Source organism: Actinia tenebrosa, unplaced genomic scaffold, assembly GCF_029948245.1.
Source record: "Actinia tenebrosa isolate PJP-AT-01 unplaced genomic scaffold, QUT_ActTen_1.0 PGA_scaffold0__85_contigs__length_37466705, whole genome shotgun sequence".
Lineage (NCBI taxonomy): Eukaryota > Metazoa > Cnidaria > Anthozoa > Actiniaria > Actiniidae > Actinia > Actinia tenebrosa.
Window position 1 is genome coordinate 769,629 of NW_028292569.1, and position 18,434 is coordinate 788,062.

Sequence of the window (18,434 nt, forward strand, 5' to 3'; positions counted from 1 at the left end):
TACTGGCGAGGATACTGGAATTCACCCAAGGGGGTACGTAAGGAGGTCTAGATGAAGGTTTATTTTTGTATTGCTATTGAAATCCTTGGGGTTTATATATTTCTCTCCAAGAGAAAACAATTTCTGGAACTACAAATACCTCACTGACCTGCAAATGGCTTTGCATGAATGTCAGACTGAATGACGATCGTACGAAGAGAATTTGACGCATGCTTCAAAATCTATCGTAAAAAAATCCTTGAACCATTTAAAAGAAACGGGTCTATAAATTTTATTGATATTATTTTCCTTTCTGTACAATTGTATTAAATAATTCATCATTTTGTGGAAAGGTAAATAGCAATTCCCATAAACTACGTGTTTACCTTTTATTATCATCTAATTCTGCAAAGAACGTGCGTGATATGGAAAAAGACCTGATATGAGGTCGTATCAGCACCGTTCTTATCTGCTCGCGCTGGGTACGATAGGGTTTAGAGAGAGTTTGAGCATTTCTTTGCAACCAAAATACTCCGTGACTCGTAAAAATACACGGCCGTATCAGATGCTTAGCCGACTGATAACCTCTATTTATCTCTCCATATAAGGTTTTGGGAACAAGTAATTTGTTTGTTTGTGTGATTTTTCCGATGTTCATTGGCTTAAAACGATTACCCAGTAGTTCTTTCTGTCTTTCAATTTGTTATCGATATCATTGGCCAATCAGAACAAAAATTCCCATCTGCCATTGCGCGACACTTTTTGGAGAACTGTAGTTTCACATCCAAAATACCAAGTTATCGTCAATGCGTCATACATTTTATAGTTATTAAACAAAACTGTTTAAAAAATACGTCCCATTCAAGGATACTCAACTGAAACGTTTCTTAAAGGATATCAGTATTTGGCACCCAGTAACTCGTCAAAGCCCTTTACAACTTCAAACTACGTGATATCTACGGGCTCACTAGTACGTATGTCAGCTGCACATTCTGCTTATTATGATCTCTGAATAAGCGCTATTGATGGGTCCTATAACGTGGTATCTTGGAAGACTATCCATTGTGTTCAGCAGTGTGGATGGGATCTCATCGTCTTCTCGTTGATGGGACCTTAAATCAACTACCTACAGAGAAATCACAGCAACGAATGTAACCCTTCTCTTGATGTATGGTACTAGTAGCTTAAAATGATATGGATTAACAAGGATGAGAAACTTTGACACTTAAATGGCTTTCGCTTTCTGTGAGCCAATTAAAAACACGAAGCCACCCGCATATTATCCAATCACAATGCTGAAAATTAAAATGAACAGCCCTCGCACGTAGCCGAACGATCTTTATGTGCACCACAGAGAACACACTTCTATTTTTTAGCTGGGAGGGGGAGCTGGTGGAATTGAGGGGGGGAGGGGGAAGCCATCCGAAATATGTAGGCTCCAAAGGGGGGAGGGGCAAGCAAAAAAAGGCCTATCAGAAGCTATATTAATGGTGTTTTACCTTGTGAAAATGACAACCACATTTTCCCATTAGGAACTCTTTATACCTGGCGACTGTCATAGCATGGGTGTCCACTACCTCGAACCCAGCTGTTCTTGCTGCTTTCATTACCATTTGATTCCTCTGGGCAACTTTCTGTTGACCCTCCTTAAAAATGACAAAAATACTCTTACAATTTCTAACACTTATCTCTGCTCACATGTAATGTTGAAATCAGGAATCAAACTCGTTACCCAGAGCAAGGACGTAGCTACGTCTCGATTATAGAGGAGGGGAGGGGAGGGGGGCAATGTACCAATTTCCCGCCAAATCCACAGGAATCTCGCATGGATTAATTAAACTTTGGTGCCGAAAGCTTAGTTATTGAACTCACCAGATTCAGTTTGACGAACCCAGGAACAGGTAGATGAAAACCGGAACCAAGAGTCTTGATGATGACTTTGATCCCACCAAGTCCTAGACTAAAACACAAACAGACTAGATTTAAACATTTAATAAATGATATACTGACTTAACTATTTTTAAAATTTTTTAACCTTGGTTCCTTTTTGGAAAGAGGGAATTCATGACCTTGAAGGTCCTCGTTTTGCATGGAAGGAAGGAAGGAAGGAAGGAAGGGAGGGAGGGAGGGAGGGAGGGAGGGAGGGAGGAAGGAAGGAAGGAAGGAAGGAAGGGAGGGAGGGAGGGAGGGAGGGAGGAAGGAAGGAAGGAAGGAAGGAAGGAAGGAAGGAAGGTTCTAATTGTAGAACTTCAAGCTCACCATTCGCTAAAAGCAACACTGAACGACTTGCCTATCAGAACAACAACAATTATATCATTGAAGGATGTAAGTTTCAAGAAAACTTTCTTAGTCTTATTCTTAGCTGCGAAACATTCTTGATTTTCGTATGAATGCAAGCGAGCCGAGGGCTACTTATTGAAAGACGTCATGCAACATATACTCCACGTCATAAATGGTACGTCATACCTGCTAACAGTCGTCTTTATAGCAATCACATGACTAGGTAACAGCCACTGTACCCCTCCCACCACGAGGATAGTGTCGGTGCTGTTTGTGAGAGGCATAAACCTATTTTAAAAGAAGATAAAAGATAAATTAACATTACAGTGGTCATTGAAAAAACAGTATAAACCACACATGCGAGCGTCGTTCCTCCTCCTCCCCATCCCCCCTTGTACCTCTCGTACTACCTAGATGGACTCAAGTTGGATGCGCCATAGTCCAAATCTGGACCCAGTTTTCTCACTAACTGATTAATTTATACATCAAAAATCAAAGGAAATACCGCGCACATAAATTACAAAGAAAACTATTCTAACGAGTCTCTTTAGGCTACTCGTTTCGCCTTCGTTGCGCGCGCATCCATAAAAGTGCTATCGGCTCTGTACTAGATGTGCCAGTAAACTGAAAACGGAGCAGTGAGTTATTGAACTCAGGCAGAACGTCTAGTGTGTAGGCTTGGACGTGGGAAATTTTTATATAGGCTTTGCGATAAAAGATTAATAAATTCAATAATCCATAAATGCTGCGCACCTGGCCATAAGATGTTGCAAAGCCTTCAGGAAGACTGGTTTTCTGTCGGGAGGGAGCCAGAACTGTGGATAATATGCAAAACTCACAGATGTTTTTCCATCGTTCAGTGCACTGCTGTACACCTTCATCGAGTGGGTTTTCTCCCATTGTTGGAGAGAGCCGTTAATCTGCACACAATAAAGGAAAATATTGGATAGTGTGTATTTTCTTGATCTCTGATTGGTTGATAACGAAGCCATTCAAAAATATATCTTTGTTTAGCAAAGAAAACCCTCTCATGCATCTAAGGAGATTAATCGCTGGACATGGTAACAACTTTCTCTCTAATGAATGTATGTATACTTAGCATTATATCTTCTTACCTTCTCCATCAAGTAATACATTATCCCTCGATTGGTGGAATCACCAACAAATAAAATCTGGAAAACAAATAAAGTACTTTATTTTAACCAACTACCTATATAGACCCCTTGCACTGAGTCCCCAAAGCAATTGTTCTGGGGGACAAAGCAATGGATTTTTTTTTTTTTTTGGATAAGAAAAGACGGCCTCTATTGCTTTGTCCCCACAACAATTCCTCTGGGAAATTAATGCAAGGCCGAGGTCTATACTTCAGTTTTAAGTTCTCAGTTGTTCAGAGTTATTTTGTGCAGAATATTGATGTGTTCTAGTGAAGGTTCGTGGAATTTCAAAGTGTTTGTATTGTTGAAGTTGTACATTCTTTACTTTACCGTTGGTATTTGTCAGTATTTAGACACTGGTTCCAGCTGAGTAACCGTGTGTAAATGAGTCTGTAATCAAGGTTGTCAGCGGTAATTCAGAGCTCGAAAACGGTCTATGGCATTATCTTGGTCAAGCCTAAAATAGCTGCGCAAAAAAGCAATAGGCATAAAGAATGTTTGAAAACCTTTTTATTAGCCAGACACGTCTTGGCGTCTTTGTTGGACAGAATGTTGTGTGTACACGAGTCGGGGGTCCACTTGGCTTCACGCCAGAAACAAGAGCTTGGGTCGCTGCAGTTTGCGCATGGAAACACCCAGGAACCTGCGGGGAAAATGTTCAAATATTAGCATGATTTGTAACATTGAGAGTGTTTATGCTCTTGTCTACTCGGGTATAAAGGCTGCCTGGGCAGTGAAAGATGAGAAAATAAGGGGCATACAGCAATCATGCAAAGGCGGACGTAAAAGATGCACTGAAGACTCTGGTGAGGACCATCTTCAATGCCTTTGCTTACTCTTTAGGACCCACGGTAATTGGCGAAAGCTGTTGTGGTTTCCCTGCCTTCACAGGCAAAAGAGAAATAGATAAAAAACAGGGGGGGAATGAGAAGAGGAATAAAAGAAGAGAATGAGGAAGCAGTACACGATGGTGGCTGAAGGGAGGTTGGTGATAAAAAGGGGATACTTTACTAAATAGACTTTCCACAAATCGACCTCTCTTGTCTCCCGCGAGAGTTTTTTATTCGAGCGAAGAGAGAAGTTGTTTAGCGCAGCGAGCGAGCGACATATGGATACAAAGAGGGCGGCGGACATTGCGAAAGTCTACGTATTAAAGGGAGAATAAGGAAGTGAGGTTGTAAAGAATATATGACGATGATTTGACGGTCCTTGGCACAGAAGATTGTGGAAGGAGTCAGCGCGCGAATGAGAGAAAAAGGAATATATGCAAATTAAAGAGATGATAAAGAACCTGAATAGATTACCTGGAGCGTCACCATTCTCACACCACGGTAAATCAACTCTACTCTCCAGGAATTCGTTCATGGTTTTCTCGGGAATCTTTTGAGGCCCGCAAGGTAGTCCCGGAAATGCTTTCAAATCGCAATCCTAACAAAAACAATAGAATTCAATTTTGCACCCAGTATGTGTGAACAATCCATGATGGTATATGAACTATAAAATTGAACTCTACGATAAACTTTCCACGAGTATTCTGTCATACGTACTTGTTTCAAAGAACACATTTCGTGGGTCGTCGCTGAGTCGCTGAAAGGCTTGTGTTGGTTGCTTCTCCCTCTTCGATAGATATTGATATTGTACGTGCCAATGACTGATGGATGAGCGAGAGACGTGTCCACTAGGTGAATAGCAAACTTGTTCCATCCAACACCAACAGAGTAGTTAGCTGCCCTGTATCGATAACATGTGTAAGCTAGGGTTATATTTAAATATGTCAACTGAATAACAGGGGCGGCAGAACCGGGCGGGCCGGGGGGCAGGTGCCCCCCACGAAATTTTTTTGGGGGGCCTGCCCTCCCCCCCCCCCCCCCCCCCTCACGAAATATTCGTTCACATGAAATATAAATGCATATATTCAATTTTTATTACTGTTATTAAATTATTGTTGAGATTTTTTGCAGTGCCCTCCCCCCCAAAGATTTTCAGCTTCCGCCTCCCCTGTGAATATTAATCGGCCGATTAATGGACTACTTCGATGATACGGCGGCCATCTTGCCAGGGGGCAAAGCAAAACAAAACATGACAGAAAATATAGAGAGTTTTGTGTGTTTGTCTTTCTTGGTAAAGGTGATCGATGTGCTGTCTATTTTGTTGTATTTTCTTGTGGTGAACTGTTAAATATCAATTGACATCATTACTGTAACAAAGCTTTATTCATTAAGTTTCCAGTGTTAGGCACAGGAATCCCACACTTACCCAGATGTACCGGTCACACTGTTGACTCTGGCCTCTGAGCCACACGTTGTTGCACCCCAGATTTTCACAACCGCGACATCAAATGGGAAAGTTACATCATACTCGGTTATTTCTGGAGTAAAGGCAGGGGTGAAGTCAGCTGATGTAGGATCGATATAAATAGCAGTAAGAACAGGATCTGCACTGGAATCTAAAAGTAAACGGAAATGACAAGTTTTAGTGACGTAAATTACTTTGATCCGCCTGGTTCATTTAGGATCTTACCTTCATTGCATTTTGGACGACTTTGTCTCTGTACATTGCTACTGGAATCTGAAGGCAAAACAAAGAAAAAAACAGTAGTTTTCTCCAATATGTATTATAAAATATTACGGAAATAACGCGCGCGCTGATTGGTTGGCTACCTTGTTTATATCAGAGGACAGAGACACGCTCGCGCAAACAAAAATGTTTTGTAAAAGCAATATAAAACGGCTGCTTATGTTTCTGTACTGTGATATAAACGCTGTGGAAGCTGTAGAGCACTCAAGAAGCAAGAGAACTAACACTCGGCTATACGCCTCGTGTCCCTAGGTCCCAGCGTGTTTATATCCTAGTACAGACACATGCGAGCGCATTTTATATTCTGGACCAAACTATAGGGTGCTATAAAATAAATAAAAACCATTGCTTTAGTACGTACCTGGCGAAATCTTGTCTGGATAATCATCATCGTCTGTTTCCCAATATCCTTTCCTGAACAAGTTAAAACAATGAGAAATTACAATTAATGAGGCACTTTCCACGCCAGTAACCAAAGGGCTCCCTTGAAAATGTAGTCTTTTAAGTGTGGTCCCTTATCTTTCTATTTGACTGCACGTTTGTTTGTCTTTCCGACCGTCCACCTGTTTGTCCATCTGTCCATCCGTTCGTCGTCCAACTCCCTGTCTGTCGGCACGCGCGACTGAGTGTGTCTACATGTCTGACTGTCTGTCCCTCCGTCCGTGTTCCACCCATCTTCCTGTCTATCTGTCTGTCTGTCCACCAGTCTGTGTACTTACCGTTGATCAACGTGTGGTACATCACCGTCACTAGCAAACCCTTCTCTATAACTCTCCATCTCGGTTAACACACTATGCAACTGCGGCGTACTTCGCCTTTTGTGAGTCTTGAGGCGAGAATCAAGAGAATCATCATCGGATGACACAAGATCGTCCAGTAACTGTTGATATTTGTTACTTTCAGAGGTAGGATACAGCTATTACACGAAAAAATATATAATAATTTAACTTTGCATTTATCTTAATTTTGTTTTAATTTATCTTAATCTAATTAATCTGATGATCCGTCAGCCCGGTAGCATGGTCATGGTCTGCTCTGTACCAATCAAAAAGCAAAAAGAACGCATGCGCATTAAGTAGCAAGATTAATCAGGAGCTGTCCGTTCATCTTCCCGAGCATGGCTTTATTTTACCATTCCCCCAGCATATAATACTCCAAGCATAAGACACTACGATAAGTACCTTCTTGAATCGCCCCAATGCTGTTGCTTGTCTGTGGTTCTCTATTACATAAACTAGTTCGCTGTCATCCAGACAAATCTTGTGTTGTTGAGAACAGTACAAGCCCTGGAGAAAAACAGCAACTTTACAGTTGAGTTGTCATTGCTTAAAAAAGATTTTAAAAAAGTAGTATACGTAATTACGTCTAAAAAGATAAGGAGAGAAAGGAAGATTAAGCAAACGAAACGGGAGAAAGTAAATGGATAAATGAAGAAAAGAAAAGAAAGAAGGATGGAAGGAAGGAAGGAAGGAAGGACGGTGAAGGTGAAAGAAAAATGATTGAATGAGTGACATAGTAATTGAGTGAATGCTTAAATGAAAAATGAATAAATGGAGACTTGATTAAATAGAAGGATAGACCAAACGGGAAAAGAAGGAAATAGAAAGGAAGGAAATAGACTGTAAAGAAATTCTTTTTATCACCTCAACTCCAATGGTCTTATTCTCTTTTTGCAACATTTCATGCACGTGTCTGACAGATGAGGTAGCACCGAACACTAGTTGTATAGTATCCCTTACAACGTCTGGTGAAGTACTTCCATCTAACGTTGGCTTGACCTGGAGATTTAAACAGGCCCCATAGTTAGTTAGCATGTTTACAGTGGCAAAACATCTTTCTCGTGTTGGTTTCGTATTGGATTGTCTTACCTCAAGAAGAAATGGATGCAACGAAGAATTAAAAGTGAAATAAAATTCAAGAAGATGGAAGAAATTGGAACTGAAAGAAAAAAGTAAAATAAAGGTTAAATGGCTATTTGTTTCATCATCTTTAAAAAAACAGAGAAAGAAAGAAAGAAAGGGGAAGGAAGGAAGGAAGGAGGGAAGAAAATTAGTGATGAAGACAGGAAGGAAGGAACTGGTAATCAGGAGTGTGGCTAGAAAAAGGGTCGTCGTTCACGAATTTGCAAGATGTGATCCTATTGGAGGGCACACATGTGTAGAACAATAGAAAACAATGACCTTTCCCCAACCCCGCCCCTAAACCTAACCAATCACTGGGACGTTGCAAATTCGTGAAGCCTTACCCTAGAAAAAACAACAAGGAGCTACCAACCAATTACCAAAACACACCTTTGAGAGAGTAATTCCATTTTGAGTTTGTCACCGAGTAACGAAGATTCACTGATCATCAGAGATTTGACGATCATCTCATCCACTTGACTCCAAGCCCTTGAAACATCGTTCGCACTAAACGACTCACTTAGATAAACATCTAATTGATGCAGCGTCCATGTTTCCTTGATACCCTATTACAATATTCAGTGTGTTAATAAAATGATCAAATACAAAAGAGCATATTACTAAAAACTTTGAAAACCTTAAATTTATATTATGGTGCGTGGTGACCGATGCCATTAGCTTGATAAAAACCCAGCAATTTGATTGGCTAAGTAAGAGAAAATATTTCGCATATCTTAAAAAAATGTTGCGGTACGGACGTATCCTACCGTGACCGTGATCCTGACGCAAATGAATGAATAAGTAGTCTCGCGCGCTGTCATTGGTTTATTACACATCGTTACCTACAGTGCCGTGTCATGTCGCGTGACATTTGACTGTCATGCAAATTCTGTGCTGCGCAATGCTGTGACACTACTTGCTGGAGCATTCTGTTCGCAAGAGTAACTGGTTTTTACTTGTAAATACCGTACCAATTCCATCTTGTGCTTAGTAATTTCTAATTCAGCCCATTTCTTAATTAGCTTCAGCGGAGGATGCGATTTGCTTTGACTGAAAACCGATAACCTCGCGGCGCTTGCACGACTAATCTTGTTCAATGTACCAAATCAGCTTGGACGTAATGGTTTCCCATTTCAGACCAGGTGTCACTCTCTTGAGAATAACATTCTTTGTTTGAGTTGTCTTCTCGTGTGTAGCCGTTAAACAAAGAAATAATATTCTAAGGAATGACACGTGGTCTAAAATGGGAAAACGTAGGATCTGGTTTATTGACTAACACATGCTAGATTGTACTAGAATTTTTGTACCTTATCTTGGGTCATGATCACCGCACTTCCATCATGGTGTCTGAAGACTCTCAGGGGGGTCATCGAAGTGATAAGAACGTACACCTTAATAATTACTGGCTGACTATCGATGAACAGGCGGTGGCGAATGGCGTGTAGAACACCTTTCATTTTTAACATCCTGGAAAGGAAAAAGCGAAATAATATAAAAAACATTAAGGGACTGAATGCTGCTGAGATATCAAAGGTGACTTAAGCACGGTGCCTACTATAGTTAGAGTGCACACTTACTGCGCATTTACTTCGAGGGATTTCCGCAGGATTTAAAATACAGGACTCGCAAATACAAAGGACAGTGGCTTATAAAGTTGAACATTTGGTTAAGGTCCGTTTACACAGCAGACTCTTGATATGGCGATTTAAAGACCATCTGAAAATCCCCATTAGCTTACACGCGCGATATATAGAGTTACATTACAGCGCTTCTCAATAACACGAGCGAAATGGTATGCCTTCGTGACCCAAGTATATTTTGGTGCACGTCAATCAAAACGCTTCCATGACATTCCATAGGCAAGATCCCTCGAAAGCTTTGTGTTTTTCGACAATGTCATGAAAACACTTTGATTGACGTCCACCAGAACTCTATTTTGTCACGACAGAAAATTGCACAATTTCGCGCGTGCGATTAAGAAGCGCTGCAAAGTCGCAGAATAAATCAGCGCTCAAGTCGCCAGAAATGTTGCAAAGCGCGAGCCGCCCGCGACGACGCCTACGTTTAATTAGTGATACTATTGATCCAAATGGGAAAACGATCATCAAAAGTGAAAAGAAAACAATAGGATTAGCAATGAAAACATAAGCAATTAGAAAATACTTTCCGTCAATACAAGAAAAATAACACAAAATTAATTAAGCTCTCGGTGCGCTTACTTCAAAAGAATTTATGCCGTTAATTGATTTGTTAAAGCATGAAAAGCCGCGCCAGGAATTCCCCCCACATCCATCTGTAGTCTGAAAAACTGGGTCAAATAGAAAACTGGACTGATTGCAAGTCATATTTGGAGGGGGTGGCTGACACAGGGGTGTATATTAATTCAGGAATGACTTTAATGAGTACGAAATCTGCAAATCTGTTCAAATCGTTAAATTGTGTAAACAGAAATAAACCTATGCCAAGTTTAGGAACTGTGGAACAAAGTAATAAAAGAGAGAATCGATCCATTCAGGAAATAAAATGTATCGAAATACCTTAAGCAGTTACGAAGTCAAATCATAGCCATAATAATTGAGGAATCAGTGGATCCCCTACTGACTAACGACCTTGTTAGATAAACTAAAACCTAAATTTCTTGATATCAGTTTATCTAGGATCATATCACTTCCCTCTAGAGCTGTCTTAAGCCCCGTTTAAACTAGCGATTTTTGCTGCGGTTTTTTTTGCGATTTTGTCCATAATAAATAATGGTAAATAATTTAATTTACTTGTAAAGTTTTTTTCAGGATACCAAGATTTTCCTAGACGAATGTCTCTTTTGAAAGATGAGACAAAAGATTTCATATTTCCGAAAATTGCCACAGAAATCGCAGCAAAAATCGCCGCTAAAATCGCCAGTGTAAACGGGGCTTTACCGTTGAACATTGTTCTCTACAAACCTTTCTACTGTTAACATTCTTGTGGAGGTAATCAGAGGTGAAGCTTCCTCAGATGGTTTGATAAGGAACAGTGTGGTGTTATCTAAAGACTTGAAGACCTTCTGTGATATGCTCTTGGTTTTGGATGGCAATACAGAGCATGGTACAGAGAGAGGAGATGAAGTGAGAGCTGAAAATCAATAAGAAATACTATTATATTAGAAAAATGCAATAAAGAGAATCACCTCAGACATAATGACAATATAATTTTCTGAAGATTCTGAATTAACAAATAATCATTACTATATTATCAGCCAATGATATGGTCAATGGTCATTTCCAATTTTCATTGATTTTCATCCAAGTGCCCCTTTAATTTTTATATATCTGCCAATGTAGTTCATACTGACTTTATGCTCATATTGAAGATGCTTTGGTTCACGGTTACCTTATATTAAGTAAATTTTGATTATTTAATAAGTGAGTGCACAGTTATAATATATTGATATTGATGGAAAATTATCAGCCAATCAGAATGCAGGCATCTTACCTTTAGGCCCCCCCCCCACCCCCACCCCCACCCCCACCCCCACCCCCACCCCCAAAAGATTTAGTAATTCCCAGTACCTGGTAGATGATGTGCTGCAGACATGGTGTAACAGAATTTATCTGGCAGAATGAGAATCTTATCCAGTCCTGGGATGTAGGATACCTGGAAGAACAGAGATTTTGTAATGTAATGGACCAAAGAACAACAGATAGATTGGAATTGATATGAAAATCACAGCAAAGTAAACATGGGTCTTTTACGGCCGCCTTACACAGGGTTATAAAGTGAAGACACACTGGGCCTACAGTTTTAAGTCCATGTCCGAGAAGACTTGAAGGTCTAACCATTTTCAGACTGTTGTAATTACAAAGGCAGGCCACCTTCTCCTCAGGTTTTTAAGACCCTGAGTATTGGTCTGGCCGTGGCTTGAACCACAACCTTCCCACAATTTGCAACAGACCGACTCTCTTACCAACTGAGGTAACTGGGTGGCGGTTATAAAAGTAGCCATACCATTAAAAAAAGAATAAAAGTTTATTCATTTATTTACCTTTTGGTGTAGCTTTAGTTTTGTTAAAGATTTTTTGTTTAAACAAGGGTGACTTCCAGACTGTCTTTGTGAATAGCACATTATGCCACTCCAACTACTGCTTATCATGGAATCTTCATCATTATAAGTAAAACAAAAAAAAACAAAAAACATCAACAGTGACAGAAGAATTTAAAAAAAATTAACATGGCATATCCCAGTAGACCCTTGGACATGGTGTTTCCCCCATTCCAGAGCACGTCATTCTCTTGAGAATAAGATTCTTTGTTTGAGTCATATCCATATTTATGTGTTTTCTCATGCACAACCATTAAGGAGGCTGGAAAGTGTTTTGTGCCTTCACATACACTCCCAATTATGAACTGAAAAAAATTAATATGACTATAATATGACAGCAAGTAAACCAGGAAAGCCAAAGACTATAAACCAAAGATCACAATGAACATGAAAAAATGACGTAAGATGTTGCCATGACAACATCACAACTCTTAGTATGCCATCAAATATGTTTATTTAAAAAATCATAACTCAGGAACCAAATGGTGAAATTTTTTAAAAACCACAATATTTAATCTTTGTATCGTAATCTTCTTGACAAAAAAAGAAAAATGTCTGTAAAAGGGAATTCGTAAAAATCAATAACATTTGTTTGGAATAGTTCCCTTTTACAGAATTTTTTAAAATTTTCCTCAAGTTTTTGAAAACATAAACTAAAGCCATATGCAAAATCTGAAGAAATTTCACCAGAGAATTTTTGAGTTTTTTCAGTTTGAAAATTAAAATTTACTAGTACGAAAATTTTCCTTTTGCAAGTTCTACGTCATCAGACCTAGAGCGCGCACTCAAGAAAAACTGTTTCGAGCCTCCTTAAAAAAAAGAAATAATACTCCAGGAAATGACACTTTGTCTGGAATGAAGACAGCTTACATCCAGGCTAAAGACATGCACTTTTTTCAACCTCCCTTCTAAATGATGACCAGTCACTGTGACCAGATTCATTGATTCCATTCATTGATTCCATCTCCTCAACAGTTCAACAATACCTTCTGCATATAAACTTGTGAAAAGACCCCTAAATATACCATTTGTACAAATATACTAAAATAATATGTGGATCCATCTAACTCAAACCTAACAATGATGCAATAAATTTGATATATTTTTTGTTTTTGTGAATCAAAAGAGATATATTTTTAATTTGCAAAGGGTTAATTACCTGGACCATCTTCAGATAAGTTGGACACCACTTTAACTTTATACCCTTGTTTCTCTAGACTTAATCCATACAAAGAATCTTTTGATCTCAAAACATTTTCAGGATCGTGGAAAATTATCATAGATACTGCATGGCTTTGATTAAGTCTTGCTTCAAGCTGGAAAGAAAACACAAAATACATGAAAAAATACAAAATATTTGGGCGCATCTATAAAATATAACACACAAAATATACAATAAAATTTGTTAAAAATTATGTTTTAAAAAATGATACAAATTTCCATTGTAGTTATTTCTAGAAGATTTTATACATTTTATATATCATATTCATGCATTGGGTTTCAAATTTTTGTTAGCAGTTATTATGTCATTCAAGTTGACATGTTTTAATTAATTGTATAAACATTCTCTCTTATCAAGTCCAAAGCATGTTACCTTGCAAACTACAATGGCCCTAATTTGACCTTTGTCAGAGAGTCAATTTAGTTGTGATATCCACTTATTGTATTATGTCCTGATATGTCTGTTGTTCTTTGTAGTGTTTCCAAAGAGCAATTTAGAAAATTTACCAGACAACCTAATTAAGTGTTGGAAAACCTTTTAACTGACCAAAAATTAAGTTGAGATTATTTGCACTTGAGATTGGAAAACTGAACAGTTCCTTTATCAAGATACAATCACCAATAATTTTAGGAAAAAAAATTAAACTTGAAATTATGATTTGTATGAAAGTTAGAAAAGAATTTATGGAAAAGATGTTAATTTAGCATTTTTCTATCATACATTTTTAATACTCTATTTTACAGTTGCGTTCAGTGACCACGAATACGCTGTAATTGATGGGTTGCAAGCATTCCCAAGAGTTAAAAGACAAAAACATGGTGGCCATTGTGGTAAAGTAAACAATGGATGCTAATGAGAAATCTTTTGTTAAATGGTACCAACATGGCTGCAATGACGTAATGTGCAAACAAAGAATAGTTCCTAGCCGAGGTTGAAGTTGCAGCACATGATAAACTGTAGTTTTGCTATGCGCAGAAACTCCAACCTCTACATGAAACTATTATCCTTGGTCACCGAACGGAACTGTAAATTGGGAGTATTGAAGCTCTAAGATCAATGAGAAAAAGTGGAAGGGATTCGTAATTATTTTGATTTTATCATTTTGTCAGGTTAAAAATTAATTTCACACGCAAAATGCATCATAATAAATAAATTTTGCAAAATAAAGTGAAAGCTCAAAATATCCATTTTGAAATCATAAAATAGTTTCGTAAAACCTGATAATATGATGTAGTTTAGCGATATATTTAGCAGTTTAACTCCATCAGCTTTGCCATTGCGTGATTCAATCACTTAAATACTAAACCCTTTTAAAATATCCGACTCTTGAGGAAAATTCTGTGAAACTCAATCATTTATATCTTTTTATTTTTAGAGTTGGAGAAAAAATGATATATTTGAGTTTAACTTATAAAAATTCTATTTAAAAAAATATGAGGCTTTTACTGGTCCTGCAGCGTATAGCAGAGGTGCTACAATAACATCTAGACAGCTTTGAACCCTATTAACTACACGTAAATCTCGTATCAAGTTAATCTGGTGGGAAAATATAAACTTGTTTTTTTTATAGTCATATATTAAGTTTTACCTGTGAAAGTTTCTGGAGTAACCGGGTTGGAGCGCCACGTGTAGTAGCGTGTGTAACAGCAGACTTTGTCGTGGTTGTGCCTCTATTTTTGTGGCTTGAAATCTTGCCTTTCTTCAAAGCTGAAACTTCGTCTCTCTGAGTCAATGACTCCAAAGACGGTTGACTAAACTGTTTCTTTTTAGTAGCATGAAGTTTATAATTCCAATATAGGGATACTAATACCAAAATTACAACTAGAATCCCTAAAGTTCTGCGAACTAAATAGACAGTGGACATCCTCATCCTCATCACAGCATTCTCGTCTCTCCAAGAAAACACAAACACATGTAAAAACCGCTCGGTAAATGTCGAGTTGACGAGCCTCAATTTTTATACGTAGATAGAAGTATCATCATATATATCCATATGTACCGTTATATTAGTGGAAGTAGTGTAAGAGCAGTCTTTGGTCAACAAACAAGAGTGTTGACAAAGGTTGTCTTGACAGACGAAGGACAATGTCCAGAAACGTTGATCAAAAATTCCCATTATCTCTGAGTAGATTTGGCGATATTGCGATGGTTTACTTCAAACACGGTGGCCGCTATTTGTTTGTATTATTTCCCTGAGGTCAGAAGGCTATCTAGCATTCAACACAAACATCTTGATAATAATATTGAGGCTCTGCAAGGTTCCATCATGGCCGCTCTACATACGTGACATCTCAGTACTGTATATCTTGTTGCGTGAAACTTCGTGACAAAACAGCAAACCACAGTCAGCCCATCTCTCGAATCTTGCTCGCAAACGCCAATCTTACCTCCGAGCGGGCTTAATGAGAGACCTGGGAAAGAGTGTCTATCAAACCAAAATACTTGAAAAGATGGAAATATTTCATCATCACAAATCGATCGCCTGAATAGAACCCTTCCGCACATGTCAAAGACAGTTTAGTGGAAGACACGATTGAACAAGGATGTAGTAAAAGGTCCTAACACACAGGGGCCACGGAGCACCATAAAAAGTGGGGAGTGTGTGTGTGTGTGTGGGGGGGGGGGGGGGGGGGGGGGGGGGGGGGAAGGCTAATATTGAAAAATATATGAATCAATTAATGTTTATTCGGGTAAAATGTCAATGTATTTTATTATACTACGATACCGAATAAAAAAGTCTGTCTGTCTGTCTATGAGACAAGTATGGGAAAAAGTGAAGGGGGGGGGGGGGAGGAGGGGGGCTAATATTAGAAAATATAAGAGGACCCCCCCCCCCCATCCTCCGCGAACCCTGAACTTCCTCCACTAACGCCACATGAAGCAGCATTATTAAAAGAGGACAGGACAGCAGCCATATTGGAACACACGACCGAAAAATAATTGTTCCACTATTTTTCGTGATTCGAAATACTGAGATAACACGAGAAAAGCGTACGAAACCACAACGCGAAGGGATGGTTTCTTACCCTTCTCAAGTGTTCTTTCAACATGCCAAGCTTTTTGATCAGAATATCAAACACGAAACTGTTTTATAACTTTTTTATAAAATGAAAAGCGCACAAATTAACGAAAAAAATACTGTTGAAATGACATGAGCATGTTGGCATATTCAGCATCAGACACACGTACGGGTTTTTGACCAATCAGAGCGCGCTTTGTTTCTAAATTATTTCCAAAACAGTTCATTCATCACACCGGACGCAGCGGATTTCTTATTTCAGTCATTCAAAACACTGAAAGCAAGCCATTTCTTGACAAGCCCATTTATACTGTCTTAAATATACGGCTATTTCAAAAAAGGTGAAGGTGAAGGTTTTGTGTTCACCAATCGCTTTTGAAATGTAGCTGTATGCCGGGTCAGGTTTCCAAGGCCCCTTCTGCTTGGATGCAGGGTCTTGAAGAACTAGGACTCTTCATGATTATATTTTTAGCCACGAAGTCAGTATCTACATCTAATTAAAAACTTACTTCAATCAAGATTGTCTTATTTCCTTATTCTTGAAAAAAAAAAAGTTTTACGAGCGCGTTTCACCATTTCAGTTTTTCAGAGCAGTTACAAAAAATTTAAAAACGGATTCTCCTCTGGCTATTTTCTTCCGGCAACAGAGGTGTAGCCTGCGTCACATCCGTATGTGACGCAGGCTACAGAGGTTGACATAGGAAACGTTTGCGGCCAAGTTTCTTGACACTGCAAGCATAGCCGATAAAAAGACTAGTTGAATCAGAATATCCTCACCGACCGAAGCTTAGACACGTAGCAACTAAGGGACCGGCCGGTACATATATTTATTTTCCGGGGGTCAGAATCATAGGTGTGTTCAAGAGAGCATATAGATATATTTATGCTCTCCCGATGTGTTGTAGTGCATTATAGTGTACTACTACCAGATAAAATCAGTGCTTATTTACTCAAGAGGGCCTGAAAGAGGTGTATAATCCCATTTCCCAGCCCCCCTCTTATCCAGTCCAATAGCGGCTTGCTTATGTTTTTTTCCCATTTTTTGGGAATCCGTTACTTGCTTTTTTGTTCATGAATCCAATTTCAATAGTGTACAAAATCCCATTTTTCCAGCCCAAAAAAGGCGAATCCCAGCTCCCATTTTACCACTTCAGTACCCTCGCAAAGATTACAGTGAGGACAATCCAACCGTTAAACACCTCGACTTTTTTGCCACTTTAAACACTTGCATACTGTAAATTATCCCTTGAGCGAGTCGATCATTGGAAATAACATTTATTTTGATAATATGATGCGTTAGGAACTGAATGCTTCATTTCAGAGGGTTTGAAACAATAGAAAGTTCAGGAAATAATAATTAATTAGACACTTGTTCACGGTTCGATTGTTCTCTCTATGATCTCCCTCCAAGAGGCCTTGTTTTTATGATCTCCACAATAAATAATCATGGCCGATTTTTTATGCGACAAAAACTCGAGCTAAAAGTTTCGTTGCGTCACATTCTTGGCTCGTGGGGAAAAAAATACAAGAAAAATTGACCAATATCATTTAGAGAAGATATGAGCGAAAAAGCATTTTATGAAACTACTTGCTTCACAAGATTCAAAAGACCACAACGGCATTCGTTTTGGGACTTGTAGGTGTATTTCCTGCCTTCTAAACTGATATTCTGCTCTTTCTTACACGAAAAGCCACATGAGATATGAGCGGAAAGAACTTTTTATGAAACTACTTCCTTCGCAAGATTCAAAAAACTGTGACGGACATTTGATTCTGGACTTTGTAGGTCTGACTAACTAGTTCTATGTCACCAGACTATCGCGTTACTATCGTGGTGCATCTTGATATACAAACCGGTTAGGAATATGACGAACACTCCACAGCACTGACTATAATAATCGCTATGCCTGGAGAACAACTAACGTGATCAAATTATTAGCTTTAAAATTAGCTTGTTATGATCATTAAACATCCCAAGATTAGAGCAGTATTTTTATTCGCCTTCTAGACAAAAAGCCAGGGACCAGGATCGCGACCCCGGAAATCCGACCAAATCCACCATACCATCAAAAGTTGCCAATTCTGCTCGCAGAAAGTATGGGGCTTTTCAAATCGTAATCAACCCTCTTAGCTGATAGGATATCCGAGTAGCGTAGTAAATAGGAAATAAGGGGATCACGTGTTCAGCTTTGCTTATAAATAAGGCAACACAGCAGAAAGGTTA

At 38.8% G+C, this 18,434-nt stretch overlaps 1 protein-coding gene across 4 annotated transcripts; it reads right to left on the bottom strand.

The window, feature by feature from the left end:
* Positions 1-263: 263 nt before the first annotated feature.
* Positions 264-15,726, bottom strand: LOC116305157 (cadherin-like and PC-esterase domain-containing protein 1). Of its 4 annotated transcripts, none has more exons than XM_089026122.1 (23): positions 14,780-15,726; positions 13,129-13,285; positions 11,913-12,025; positions 11,440-11,524; positions 10,834-11,002; positions 9,199-9,358; positions 8,282-8,457; positions 7,859-7,928; positions 7,634-7,768; positions 7,172-7,276; positions 6,710-6,906; positions 6,352-6,404; positions 5,934-5,981; positions 5,670-5,859; positions 4,961-5,144; positions 4,718-4,841; positions 3,920-4,056; positions 3,375-3,431; positions 3,013-3,179; positions 2,446-2,547; positions 1,852-1,934; positions 1,525-1,625; positions 264-1,105 (listed from the first exon to the last, which is right to left on the bottom strand). In XM_089026122.1, exons 1-23 carry the CDS (start codon positions 15,065-15,067, stop codon positions 959-961), a joined length of 3,048 nt encoding a protein of 1,015 aa, XP_088882248.1. In that variant the 5' UTR covers positions 15,068-15,726; the 3' UTR covers positions 264-958. The 4 variants fall into 4 exon arrangements, with proteins under 4 accessions (XP_088882248.1, XP_031570865.2, XP_088882249.1 ...); XM_031715005.2 differs by having other exon boundaries at positions 1,479-1,625; positions 1,852-1,939; positions 14,780-15,724; XM_089026123.1 differs by having other exon boundaries at positions 966-1,105; positions 1,479-1,625; positions 14,780-15,725.
* Between the last annotated feature and the right edge of the window lie 2,708 nt (positions 15,727-18,434).